This window comes from Sciurus vulgaris, assembly GCF_902686455.1.
Source record: "Sciurus vulgaris genome assembly, chromosome: 5".
NCBI classification, from domain to species: Eukaryota; Metazoa; Chordata; class Mammalia; order Rodentia; family Sciuridae; genus Sciurus; species Sciurus vulgaris.
Window position 1 is genome coordinate 106,341,809 of NC_136465.1, and position 13,487 is coordinate 106,355,295.

The window sequence follows — 13,487 nt, forward strand, 5'->3', positions numbered from 1 at the left end:
AAGAAGAAAGTCTAGAAATATCTAACCCTAATATTTCCTTAATTCTGAAATCTCTTTTACAGTGAGGGTAAATGAGAGCTCATCAAACTAAACATAACTAAACATATTTTCTTGACCCATTCACTATATTTTCAAAGCAATCATTCAATTTTGCGATGCCTCCAAAGTTAGCAAATTTATGTTGACCTAATATTATCTTTAAACTTTACCCACTCTCCAGAATCTATTCTCTTCTACAAATTTGCACAAAAAGATGCCTGCTTTCACATATGAAGTATGAAGGTATGAGGACTGGAACCATGGCAACCACCACTGACCATTAAGAGCTGACAAACGAATTGCAGAAATGTCAATCCAACTGTTTGATATTATGGAGCTGCTGAATCAAAATTAAAACCAGCCATGCTCTGTTTGTTGTGTAAAAATAAATATTAGTGGTTTAATCTGCTAATCATCAGGACTTTTGTTGCTTACAACAGAAGACAACCAAACTGACAAAGCAGTATCATTGCCATCTGATTATTCTTCACTGGAAATCTGAAAAATTGTAATGACTTTTCTTAAAGTATTGCTCCTAGAATAAGCACAGTTCCAAATTCCTGAGCAGGATATATTAGAGTCAAAAAGTGCAAACATTATTCTTCTGTTAATGTAGTATAATATGCTTCAAGTCATTTTAAACCATTATATTTTATTTAACAAATGTGATCAACTAAATTCTTAACTATTTTCCTGTGTCCTGTAAAATTAATATATCTTTTATTTATGCACTAGCCATTTTTACATGAATAAGTTTGCAATGAATTCAGCACAGCATAGAAATTACATTTCTACTGAATGCATTAATATGTAGTACAGTAACAGCCTGTAATTATTAACACTGTGCCCTTCTTGGCCAGAGAGGGCAATATGATGTAAAGGAAATACAAGAATAGGCTAATGTACAATGATGATAATGAGATGATTATGATATCAAACCCAGAGGGAAGAGCTCAAATAGACCTGTGTTCAAATTCCTATCCCCCAACATTCCTTGGCCTGTGACCTGCACATGCTACTTGTTTACTCATCTGCATAATGGGATGCAATAATACCTACAGTTTACTGTTGAAGTTTTTCATACAGTGTCAGGAAGTGAGTGACTGTCCCTGGCTACACCCTTGCCCTTTCCTTTTTATTTTTTTCCACTCTTCTTGCTGAGGTACAATTATTTCTGCATTGAAAAGTTTATTGACACATACCTCAAATCAAGAATTTGTCATCTGTCACTCAGAGACCATCTTAAATGTTAAGAAAAATGATAAAGGAAGAGGTTTCACAAGCAGCATTGAAATGCAAAAACAGAAGAGATTGAGAAGCATAGTTTATCCAGCCCTAGAGTTGTAGAGGCATCCTTTCTGTACCTGTACCCAGCCTGCCTGCCTTAGTGGACACATCACTGAACACACTGAGGATAGAGACAAAGAGATTCTGGAGCCTTCATTGATGACATTAGGGACTTGAAAAAAATTAAGATTAATCATTTTTAAATTATAAAATATAAGTGCATATCTCAAAAATTTTCAAAAATATGGGAATAGAGATGCATTTATGTATTTGGAGACATAGAAAATATGGAATTAAATACAAAAGCACTTAAAAATTCAGCCTTTAGAATATAGTTTTGTTTCCAAATTAGGGGCTGTAGGTGGGAGGTAGTGAATATATTCATGGGATTTGGGAACTTATCATCATTGTTCCCAGTTCTGATCTTAAAATGTGAGAAAGAAAAAATATATCTCAGAGAAGGGGAATGAGGCAAGTAGCTGATTTCATCTAGCTCAAGATTGAAGAGGGTTGAATGAGACTCTCATATTTTCCTAAATAGTCCAGCAGGTTCAGCCTGATCAAGGGAAGATGAGAATTCAGGACAACTTTTTCCCCCTAAACTTATGAACTGTCCATTTGGTCAATGCTTAACCTAGTAGATGAGGTCTGAGACATTGAGGAATCTTGTGGCATGCTCACCTTGAACTTAAAAAGGGAGCTGGTATTCGCAAATACATACATGATAAAAATATCCCCTTGCTTCCAAGAAGTATATGTGTGAATTGGGTGTTTTTTTTTTTTTTTTTTTTTTAACGATTTATTTGATTTGCCTCTAAAGATACACATCTGGACACAGAAGACAAATGTTCTTGTATAGCAATGTTTGTTTCTGTTTAGCAGCAATCATTAAAATTCATTACTAATTCTTTACACTAAAGAAAAAGGATATTGAACACCAAATGAAAAGTGTCTCTTCAAAATTCATTTGAGTACTTCTGTGATCAACAATTTACCAAATTAATCTTTCCATTTAAGGCCTCATACAAAATAGCAATAAGGGAAATTATTTTATAGCAGGTGATTACATTAAAGCAATGTTAGCAATTTATACAATCAGAACAAAGCAGAAACCAGTGATTTTCTTGCAAGTGCCTCTGAAATTACACTTCCGTTGAATACAATATTATATGTATTGCAGTGACAGCCTGCAATTGTTAACTTCATGTGGGGACTTTTTATAGAATAAATCAAAAGCCAAGAACTTCACAAGTGGTCATTTGTTTCTGGCAGAGATTTAGGGACTGTGTGGGTGAATGAAGCTAATTTCTATAACAAGGAAAACCAATGTAAAGAGAAGAAAGCAAACTCTATACAAAAGCATCTCTTTTACAGCCTTTGCATGTTCAAATCTGTATCTCTGAAATCCCTGAAATATATTCATTCCTTTAGTGATTCTTACACAATTTCATGTTTGGTAGTAAGCCAATGCCAATCTGTTAGGACTAATGATGGATTCACTGTCTTGGAGCTGGAGGTCAAGAGCCAGAAAGTGTCCTTCATGAATACCTACCACAGCAGCTGCAGTAGCTACACAGCAGCAAAAGCCTCCTTGGGATTCATGGGAATGCTGACCAAGAAGCAAAAAGTCTCTCCCAGTTTCACTGCAAGCCCCCATACCCACCCTGCCCTGTGGCTCCTTCCCAATGTCAGAATTTGGAGTTATTTGTTGGCACTGGGTGCGTCTGCAACCTTTCACATCCAGTGCCCTTTTGGCATTTCATTTCAGGAAAAGCTCTTTTAACATTATTCTGCCACATTGGTCCAGGTAAAGTAAGGTGGGCCTCTACTTTAAGCACAACCATGATATGACAAAATTAATAAGTGATTTTGAGTTCCTTCGCAATTTAAATCACAGTATTCAAAATAAGAAAGATGATTTGGCTATGTATGAAGTTAGGTGCTTAGTGAACAAGATATCCATTGTCTCAGAGACAATGTCTTAGAGAGAAAAAGATGGTGACCTGATGCAATTCTGAAGAAAAAGTATGAGTTAAGTTTTAGACTTTCCCCTTGAAGACATAGTAAGTTATACAAGATATTAAGAGGCACAAGTATGCTAGGGTTCACACAATATGAAGGCAGATAATGATAAAAGTATATGTGGGGAGGCCATTGTAGACCTGGGATCAGATGAAGACAACCATTGAATTAGAGCAGGTAGTCATGGAGATTCAAAAGCTGCTTTAATAAGAGAATTGAGACAACCTATTGAATGACAGACATAGTGGGAGCAAAGTAAAGAAAATAGGTTGGAACCAGTTTCTGGAACAACTCTGTAAATAAATACTAATGACACTAAATAGAGCAGACTAACTAAATGTAGTGAGTGGGTCAATGGGGAGAAATTTTAAAATCATAACCTCTGCTAAAGTATGAAAAATAATCTAGTTACTTGACCGAATTTAATGAGAAGAAAATGCTCAAGAATGTCTCTATTTTGTGGAATGAAAAACAGAGGGTTCAAACATTAACCACAATTTCCAGCACACTAATGCTTGGTAGAGGCTGCATTTTGCATGAGGAAATTTGAGATTTTCACTCAATTTGACAACTTTTTATTCAATATGGGTGATGAACTGGCATAGTGCCACTCAAAAGCTGAGTGCTCCATATTGTAGTGCTTAGATCAGGGCAAATGGCAATGACTAGGGAGCCCAGGGGAACCCCACAGATCTAGCTGCATCTGATGTCCCTGTTCCCAATGGACTTAACTCCAACATCTGATAGAAAGAAGTTCCATGAATAGAACATAGGTTTCTTTATCCATTTTCAGGATTAGTCTCTTTAAGAAATGTATAAGCAATTGTAGGTACTCTGGGAGCACCAGACAGCTCTGTTGAAAGCCCAGCCCAATGAAATCAGCCCTCTGGAAATTATTCCACTTAAAATTTCTGTTTTGTCCTGTCAATATTTCCCAATCTGGTGTTTGCTCGACAACCACTTTCAGAGGTATTACTCTTCCAATTCAGATTTGGAGCTCTCTTCCCTGAGGATGTCAGGACAGGTATCAGTTACCCTTCTTTTACAAACTGAATTCTCAACCTGGGTTTCATTTATTTGTGACCATCACTTCAGCCAGGAGTCTTTCTACTCTAACCTTAGCCCAGCCTAGGTTATCTAGCTTTCACACCTCCCTAATTATGAATCTCCAATTATAATCCTTTATTCAATTGACCAGTTACTTCTCCAGGAAGCAGTCTTAGCTCACATCCAAGCTTTTGGGGTGGAAATAAGGTCCTTACTAAACGCAGCTACAATGTATATATCTTGCTGCTAGACTACCAAGATGATTGTCAGTAGCTGTCTCCCTAATATTCAGAAACAGAATGTCTTGTAAAACTTATAGCTACAAACAAATCAAATAACTAATTTGTTATTTAACTGCAGACTTAAGCAAATGCATTAACACTATATGGTATAGTGCAGAAAACTCAATAACAGAATAAAGACCATTTTAAAGAAAAAAATTTCAAGGTTATTAAAAACAGGATAAATTAAGATTTTTAAAATCAAAAATATATATAATTATAAAATTCATCACATACCTCTTTCCATCTATTGGCTTTCCATGAAGGACATCTGATAGATCTACAGACTTTGTGAGTTCGAGGTTTCTGCAGATGACTACAGTATTTTTCTTCTAATTTCCCTTGGAACTTGCCAATGCAAAGCACATCACGGTACTTTATACCCTTACCACATGAAGCTGAGCACTAGAAAAGAAACATGAATGCCCTTGTTTTATTTTTCTTAAGTTTATCTTCAAGAAATATAAAACAAAATGATCAAACATCATTGCTTTGATATTTGTATTAAGATATGCTCTGGCATTTCAAATTAGAATTTGAAATTCATCAATCTGCCTTCAACCACCAATTGATGCTTATATCAAAAGGTATTCATTCTTTCTACAAAAGAGTGTTGCTTGTCTACAATATACCAGGCATTCTTTGGTACATGATGCTTTAGATATTTTAAGGTGAACAACTTCAACTAACTTCTCTTATCATGCATAACAAAACCTGCTTTTAGTTTTGTAAAGAGTCACTTCCACCCATTCTATTTTTATTCTCATATCCTTTTCAACACTGCAAAGTATGTTTTCCTTGTTAAAAACTGAAACAAACAAAAAACAATCCAATGACCTCTCAGAGCAGGAAACTGAGAAAACGGATATTTTATTTTTTAAGGTATACTTTCATTCAGGTTTGGTTTTTGCATCAATTCAGAAGATGAATCTCTCTACCTTCAATGTATTTACTTAAAAAAAAAAAAACTTGTAAAATAAAGATTTGACTTTATTTTTCAGCCAGTTGTCATTTTATAAGCCAGGATATTATAATGTGCTGGCAAGAGCTTGGGTCCTGGTATTGAATACGGGTTTTGTCACTCACAGCTGGGTGACTTCAGGCACGTTTCATCACCTGTCCAAGCATCAGTTTCTTCACTTACAAAATGGGGATAATGACATCAATCTTACAAACTTTTTTTTATGATTAACGTGAAATAAAGAATATGAAACATCTAGGTATGCAAGGAAAAAAATATGAAACATCTAATCCAGTTCTATTATACCAAGCAGATTCGCAGTAAACATTAGCTTCCTTTTCTACCATTTTCCTTTGTGAAGTCTCAGAGGAGATATTGACAATTTCCGTATGAGACAGATAGCATGGAAAAGCTAAGCAGGGAAGATGTGGATCCCAGACAATTCTTATTCCTCTGAGACAGCTATTGATGTTGTTTAATTTAGAAACATATGAGCTCTGAGAACATTAGTTAGTATATTATGCGTGTCATGAGTTCACAGATGTTATACTATCTAATGCAGACTCTAAGATACTTAATTTTTTTTTAAACTTCAAAAAACATAATGTATCTTTTTATATTATTGGCAATACCATATCCCATTTGTATGGGTAAGAAACTCAGTGCCTTCATTAAGACTTATTGTGATCATATGCTGATGTTTACTGCCCCCGCTTGACTAATACTTAGAGCCTTCCTATGCCACTTATAACACCCTTAGACCTTTGAAAATCTCTAATGAATTTCATATTCATATAAAGATACCATTCTTTCCTTCTACTCATTATTTAAACCTCCCTATATGCTCTACTCTTCCTGGACACTTATCTTGGGCAGAACTTTGACTCTTTCTTCATTATTTTTCTAAGAATGTAAATATTGAATGCTAAAAAATAAAATATCATCAACTACCAAGCATAGACTGTCATGGAGTGTGCTAATACTTTGCATACATACATATTTACACACGGAAGGAAGTTTTTCTCCTTAGATGTATGTAATTTTTCTAACATTTACATTGTGATTCTTTGGAACAAAAAACATTCCTTAGTCTCCATTAGTCCCTTTAAAAAGTATTAATGATTGTTAATATTCATGTGCAAGTGCTTAAAAAGATACATGCCTTTCATGATATGAATTATGCAAGAGTAGGTTTTAAATAAACTTGATGAAGATCAGAAAACAAAAACACTATAAGACACTAAATACCACTAAAATGGTAGAATAAAGAATATGTTGAAATTAAGAAATTAATGAAAAGTAGTCAATTTTTTCTAGGATTTTTGGTCATTACTTAAGAGTGATATTCACACTCTCAGTCTTGAAGGAGAAGCAGTTTACTGATGGACAAGGATGGATGGTCTACATACATGCTTGCTATGCCTTATCTGTATATTGCCCATGTGTGCCTATTTTGTAAAATGTCCCAGGGTTCTTTTAACCATGCTAAGAATCCAAGAATCACTTAGCAAATATGAAGCAAATCATTAATATTTCTGGAAAGAATGACCTATTTTCAAAACTATGTAGGATGAAGACAGATTTAACTTGAGATTCTACTTTAGAATTCAACAATGTATTTCCTCTATAAACAGTGTATATGAACAAATTTTAAGCTCAGTAGTGCAGTATCCTAATCTAACTCTAGTTCATCTTTTATATTTTCTCTTATTCCTTATTTTATTCTTTTTTTTGCCTCGTGGTGCTGAGGATTGAACCCAGGGCCTTGTGCTTGCAAGGTAAGCACTCTATCAACTGAGCTACATCCCCTTAATCTATTAGAGTAATCTAGACTATTATCAGTCTAATATAGATTATGATTAAATATAATTTAAACATAAACCAACTTTACCAACATGTTTTATACATTTATTTTTTCAAACTTAAGCATACTTTTTATAAACACAAAAACTATCATTTAATAATTTTAATTGTATGCTTTTTTTCCTTTTTTATTTTTATTTTTTGGCCCAAGAACTTACACTAGCTCTTTATTATTTTTAACTCATTCTCTTCCTTGCTTTTGTGGCTTTTGGTGGGCATACTTTCCCAGTCTTGTATTCTGCTATTTTTCATCATGCAAACTTTGCTTTATTAAGGTACAATATAATTGCTTTCTCTTTAATCTTCAACAGAGTTTAACTCACTAACATCTTTACCCAGACTAATCACTTCCCTGGTGCTTTCTCAGTATTTTAGTCAGCTTTTTTGCTGCTGTGACTCAAAGAACCCAACCAGAAGATAACAGGAAGAAAAAGTTTATTTGAGGGCTCAAGGTTTCAGAGGTCTTAATCCATAGAAGGCCTGTTCCACTCCTGAGGGCTGGGGGTTGAGGCAGAACATCACAATGGAAGAGTGTGACAGAGGGAAGCAGAGAGAGAGAGAGAGAGACTCCACTCCCCAGAGACAAAACATACACCCGATAGCCATGGCCCCAATTAACTACTTCCTCTAGCCACACCCCACCCTGCCTCCAGTTATCACTTGGTTAATCCAGTCAAGGATTAATTCACTGATTGGGTTAAGACTCTCACAACCCAATCATTTCTCTTCTGAACCTTCTTGCATTGTCTCACACGTGAGTTTTTGGGGTACACCTCACATCCAAACCATAACACTCAGTGTAACTTTTCCTTAAAGGCCTATCCACCTCTCCCTTCATTGAGCTCTTTTCAGTCTCACCCTGTTTTTAGCACTTCATCATTTTCTGTATTTGTTACATGCTTCATCTACCCAACCTCCTGGAGGTCAAGTCCTTTTAGATCATATCATCTACAAAGCAGCAGTTGATAAATATCAGGTGGATTAATTGATGTTGGATTTTAGTGTAAGCAATATATTTGTTTTTATTGCACACTAAACTAATTTATTAAAAAATTTTACATTCTGTAAATATTTTTATTAGTTAATAAACCTCCAAGTCCTCCAGGTAAGATAGAAAAACTATAAAATCAAGATAGTTATAAAATAAATTATGCTTTGAATACACTTTTCAAGTAGAGCTTTTTTCCTTCAAGATCTGAAGAAGAATATGTACTGATCTCTTTTCTTGAGATCTGAAGAGGAATGAGGCCATTATTTTATCATGTCTGGAATTTCATGTGGAATTTCTCTGAAGTAAAGGGGAACACGGTATGCAAAGAATTGTGTTTTAATTGGACTGAGGCAGCTATAGAGTAAACAAATAATGAAACGTTTCCTCTTTCCTCTCCCAAGCCACAGTACATTCTGTGTTGTAAGGATTCCACAAAACAGTTATTAGTAGGAATAACCAAACATGGCAACTCTTTCCTCTGGTATCACAGCAATCATTTCTTTTTCCTGTATTTTATATTTCTAATGCCTTCCTTTTCTCTTAAGATTTTATCAGTGCTGCAAAAGTCATTTCCAGCATTCCTGAAAAAAAGGTTTTTTGTTTCCTTAAAAGTCACCTCTATGCCCCTTAATGAGATTTTTCCACTATGTCTGTAAACAGTAGAGGTAGGACCCAATCCATTTCATAAGAGGTGATATTGAATAAACATATACATACCCCAAATTGACAACTCATATATTAGGTGAAGACAAATGTGTATTTCAGACAAATAAGGCCATTTGAAACAAATGTATCCCTTGCAAGCACTAAAACTGTGTGACAGAATCTCCAGAGCCATTTGAAATACCTAGTACTTTCCATTCCAAGAAAATTAATTAGTCCCCCTTTACTTTGGAATAAGAATACTTTGCTCTTCGAGAAAAAGTGTACATAATTATAGAAGAAGACTATTTCTGATATTTGAGGTGAGGATTATTTTGTTTGTTTATTCATAAGCATACCACAGAAGAATGACTGCATCGACTTAATTTGTGGGAGTCTTGATTAATTTAATTCTGGAAGCTTAAATTGCTAAACAAAATTAAATAAGGAAGTTTGTTTACTTCTAGGAAATGGAATTCTTGGAGTTTTTTGGCTTTCATAAACTGTTATGTTAATCTGCACTGTATTCATTCTGACAATAGTTGGGAATTATATTTGTACTGGGAGAATTAGTATGTACTGTAACCAGTTATGAAATAATCCTGAAACACAAGTGTTAGATTCTACCTCAGTAATGCATGTGCTCTTTGCAAAGTATACAAGCTGAGTAAGTTCTTTACCTACCTGACACTTCATTTTCCATACATAATATTGGTAAAATAATATTTTATATATATGTCTGGGTGAAGGTAAAATGAAGGGATATTTTTTGAAAAGAGAGAAATAAAACTAAGAAAATTGTAAAAGTATTTATAATGGTGTAGCAAAATGTAAAAAAAAAAATCAATAAAGAACCAAAAGAATATTGCATAATACCACATTGATTACATGAAGACATGCTTAAAAATGTTTCCCATGTTGTGAATAAAACAGGGAAGATAATAGAGAAGAGCAAATTAAAATCCACGTATAAATGTCATTTTCTAGAGAGTACTTTGCTTATTCCCAGCTAAGCACCTTTGCATATGCCCCCCATTCCATCCCTGAATATTTCAGTTTTCCTTTCCGAAAGTCTACTTCTCTGATGGAGGATGCCTGATGGCCAACTAAGACCAGATTACGCATGACCCTTAAGGACTTTTTAAAAACACCTTAAGTTTCTTCTTTGCTACACTCAATACACCTCTAATTATCTGTACTTCATCTGCTTTCTCTTCCAGACAGATTATAGAAACTATTAGGAACAGAAATGTAAGGAAACATGAAAAATACAAAGAACCCAGAATCACTGGTTCCAAATTAAATTTGTCATGAATCATTCTTCACTCCTTCTTCTAAACAGAGGAAATAATTATAATGTACCATTAACCAAAGAACTTTCATAAGAACATCCTCTGAACTGGTATATATTCTACTGGTGGCACCTGAACTTATTTTAGATGGTAAATTTCAGATTTAATGGTTACTTACATAATGATCAACTTTGATTTTATTTATAAAGATCAATTAATTTGCAATTTGAAAAAAGAATCTAAAATTTGGCTTATAAGACAGCAAAAAAATCATAATTAAGAGAAATTATTTATTCATTTTATCTATTTTAATTGTTTGGCTATAAAATTAGCAAATATCCATTTCACATACCACTGAATAGTGTCATTTATAAATAATATTATATATTTGTGTTTCTATGTCAACCACACAAACTTTAGCTAAAATTCTCTAGGAATAAGTATTAGTTTTAATACTTATACGAGAAAAGGACTCTGATACCAACTCAGTTCTACACTAAGAGTTTTTGATGACTACCAAGATAACAAGTTTTTGAAAAGGATTTTAAAGAAAAGCCTACTTTCCATTCATATGTATTTTTTTCATATATATCCTTGTTTATTAATTTAAAGTTTCCTAAACTAATTCTATAACCCAGGCTAAATTATTGCCTGTTTTCTAAATGGATTTTGTGAGTAAATTTGTCATGAATCCATTTTAAAATAACCAGATCATAATTCTAGATCAATTAGTGGGAACTAGAAGTGTCTTAACAACTACCCACTGCTCCCTTAACATTTCTCCTCACTCCTAATAAGCAAATTATTAATTAAGAATAAAATTTCATAATTTTATAATCTAATTATATACATTTTATTCAATAATTTGCTTTTGCTTTTGAAAATCATTTTGGGGGCGTGCAGATATAGCTCAGTGGAATAGCCCTTGCCTTGCATACATGAGGTCCTGGGTCTATTTTGGAACTGGCTAAAAATTATGCCTTTTTTTCTTTAGAAAGCATAAATCAATAATCAAACTAGACATAAACTTAATGGTTATAATTTTTCTCTCAGTCATTTTATTTAATTTTAGTTTTCTAATGTAATTAAACAAATAATGACAACAAGAAAATACAAAACTGAACAGAAATAAGTTAAGTACTATTACTGAATTTCACTTTGCCTATCAAAATTTTTGGAATTTTATGATTATTTTCTTTTAAAACATACTCCTTAGGAGTAGACAAATCATCATATGAAGAAACAAATTTTTACTTTATTACTAAATATTACATTACCTCTCTTTGTTTTCCCGATAGCAAGTTCTCAAAGTCGTCTGTTAAGGATATAGACTCATAACCATGTGGTTGGGGGTCATGTCTATCCCACTGCTAACCATAAGCCAAACTTCTCCAGACAAAAAGAAAAATCCTACCAAGGGAGTGACTAGAGGATTCATAAACTCTTGTTTAAAGAGCTCGTCACAGAAATGCACTTCTTACACATTACAAATCAAAATCTATCTCAGTACAAGTCAGAAATTATTGCCATCAAGACAAATGCAACAGCATAATAAGCATCAATGTATAGAATAGAAAGTAGAGTGATTTTGACTTAAACACCAGTATGCCAGACCTTAAAGAAAATCAGGTGTTGTAGTATCACTCATAGAATAATTTGAGAGGATTCACTGTGCTTTCCTTAATTTTTCAGTGATATTTAAAAAGCATCAGTGAACTTTTCAGTATTGGATTATGAATCCTTTATCTCATTTCAAAACCAAACTATTTTATGCCCCTGTAGCAAAGTTAAATCAAAAATTTGTAAGGGAAAAACATCTGGGTTATACTATTTTGCTAAAGAAGTATTTAAAATGATGTTTCAGTGATTATTTAAAAAGTCATTAGAACATTATGATGGAATAAAAATTAGCATATAACATATTAAATAGGGAAATGACAGAATTTCCAGCAAAAAATAATCAGAAATTAGTTTTATTTAATTATTTTTTTATTTTTACAGACTGCATTTTGATTCATTGTACACAAATGGGGTACATTTTTTCGTCTCTATGGTTGTGCATGATGTAGATTCATACCATTCATGTAATAATACATGTACATAGGGAGAAATTAGTTGTTTTGAAGAATAAAACATTATTGTGTATATGTGTGTGTGTGTGATTTGTTTTTGTTTTTTAAGAAAACTATTATAACTTTCTCTAAATAAAGTAGGCTGATTTTAAACAACAGCATGGCTAAACAGCATGGTTGTTGAGACCTTCAGGAAGCCAGAAATTCTGTATTATTTGTGAGAAAAGTCCATTACAGTAAAATCTTAGATATGAGTTTCATACAACTATTTTATAATTAAGAGTATTCCCTATAATAGAGAGAACATATTTCTAAACTAAACATCTCAGTTTATTAGAAAATAAAACATTAGAGTAGAGTAGTGTATTCTTGTGTTTAAAACAGCAACAGAATGGACAAAATATGCATATGAAGTATGTCAACTCTGTAAAATAATCCCGCTACTGTTCCCTTAATTCACTGCGTATGTGGGCCAAGGAGTGAGATACTAAATCCACCAACAGGGACCCCATTCATATTACTTCCTGAAAGACTATGTTTATAGTTTCAAAGTTCATGGTGTTTGAAAACTTTCTTTTAAAGACCTGTAACACACATCCTTTGACTATGTGGCTTTAATAAACCAGGACAGTGTTTAGTTTCTAAAATATTTACCACTGAAACATTTTGTTCTATTGTGCTGCATCTAATTATATTTAAAATTTGTAATTTTGGCCATTAAAAATTTAAGTCAGATTGATTTACAGTTTTTGACTTCCAATTGAAAGCACAATCACCAAAAAATGATGAATTAATCAATTATCCAGCAAACTTCTTTATATTAGTTAATATCATTGTAAAAATTATAACTTTAATTTCAATTTTGTGTTCTAAAATTGTAATTTTGAGTGTATCGACATGTATTATTTATGTACATACATAGGTCTTAAGAGTTCTAAGCTGCTCAGTGCAATGAGTGATCTCACATGAAATGCATCTGGCTAACTCAAT

General features: G+C 33.3%; 1 protein-coding gene across 1 annotated transcript in view; it reads right to left on the reverse strand.

The window, feature by feature from the left end:
* ADAMTS20 (ADAM metallopeptidase with thrombospondin type 1 motif 20) overlaps positions 1 to 13,487 on the reverse strand; it is a 143,714-nt gene that overhangs the window by 28,215 nt on the left and 102,012 nt on the right. The window contains 1 exon segment of the mRNA XM_079139494.1: positions 4,914 to 5,081. Within this exon segment, the coding sequence (XP_078995620.1) occupies positions 4,914 to 5,081 (168 nt within the window).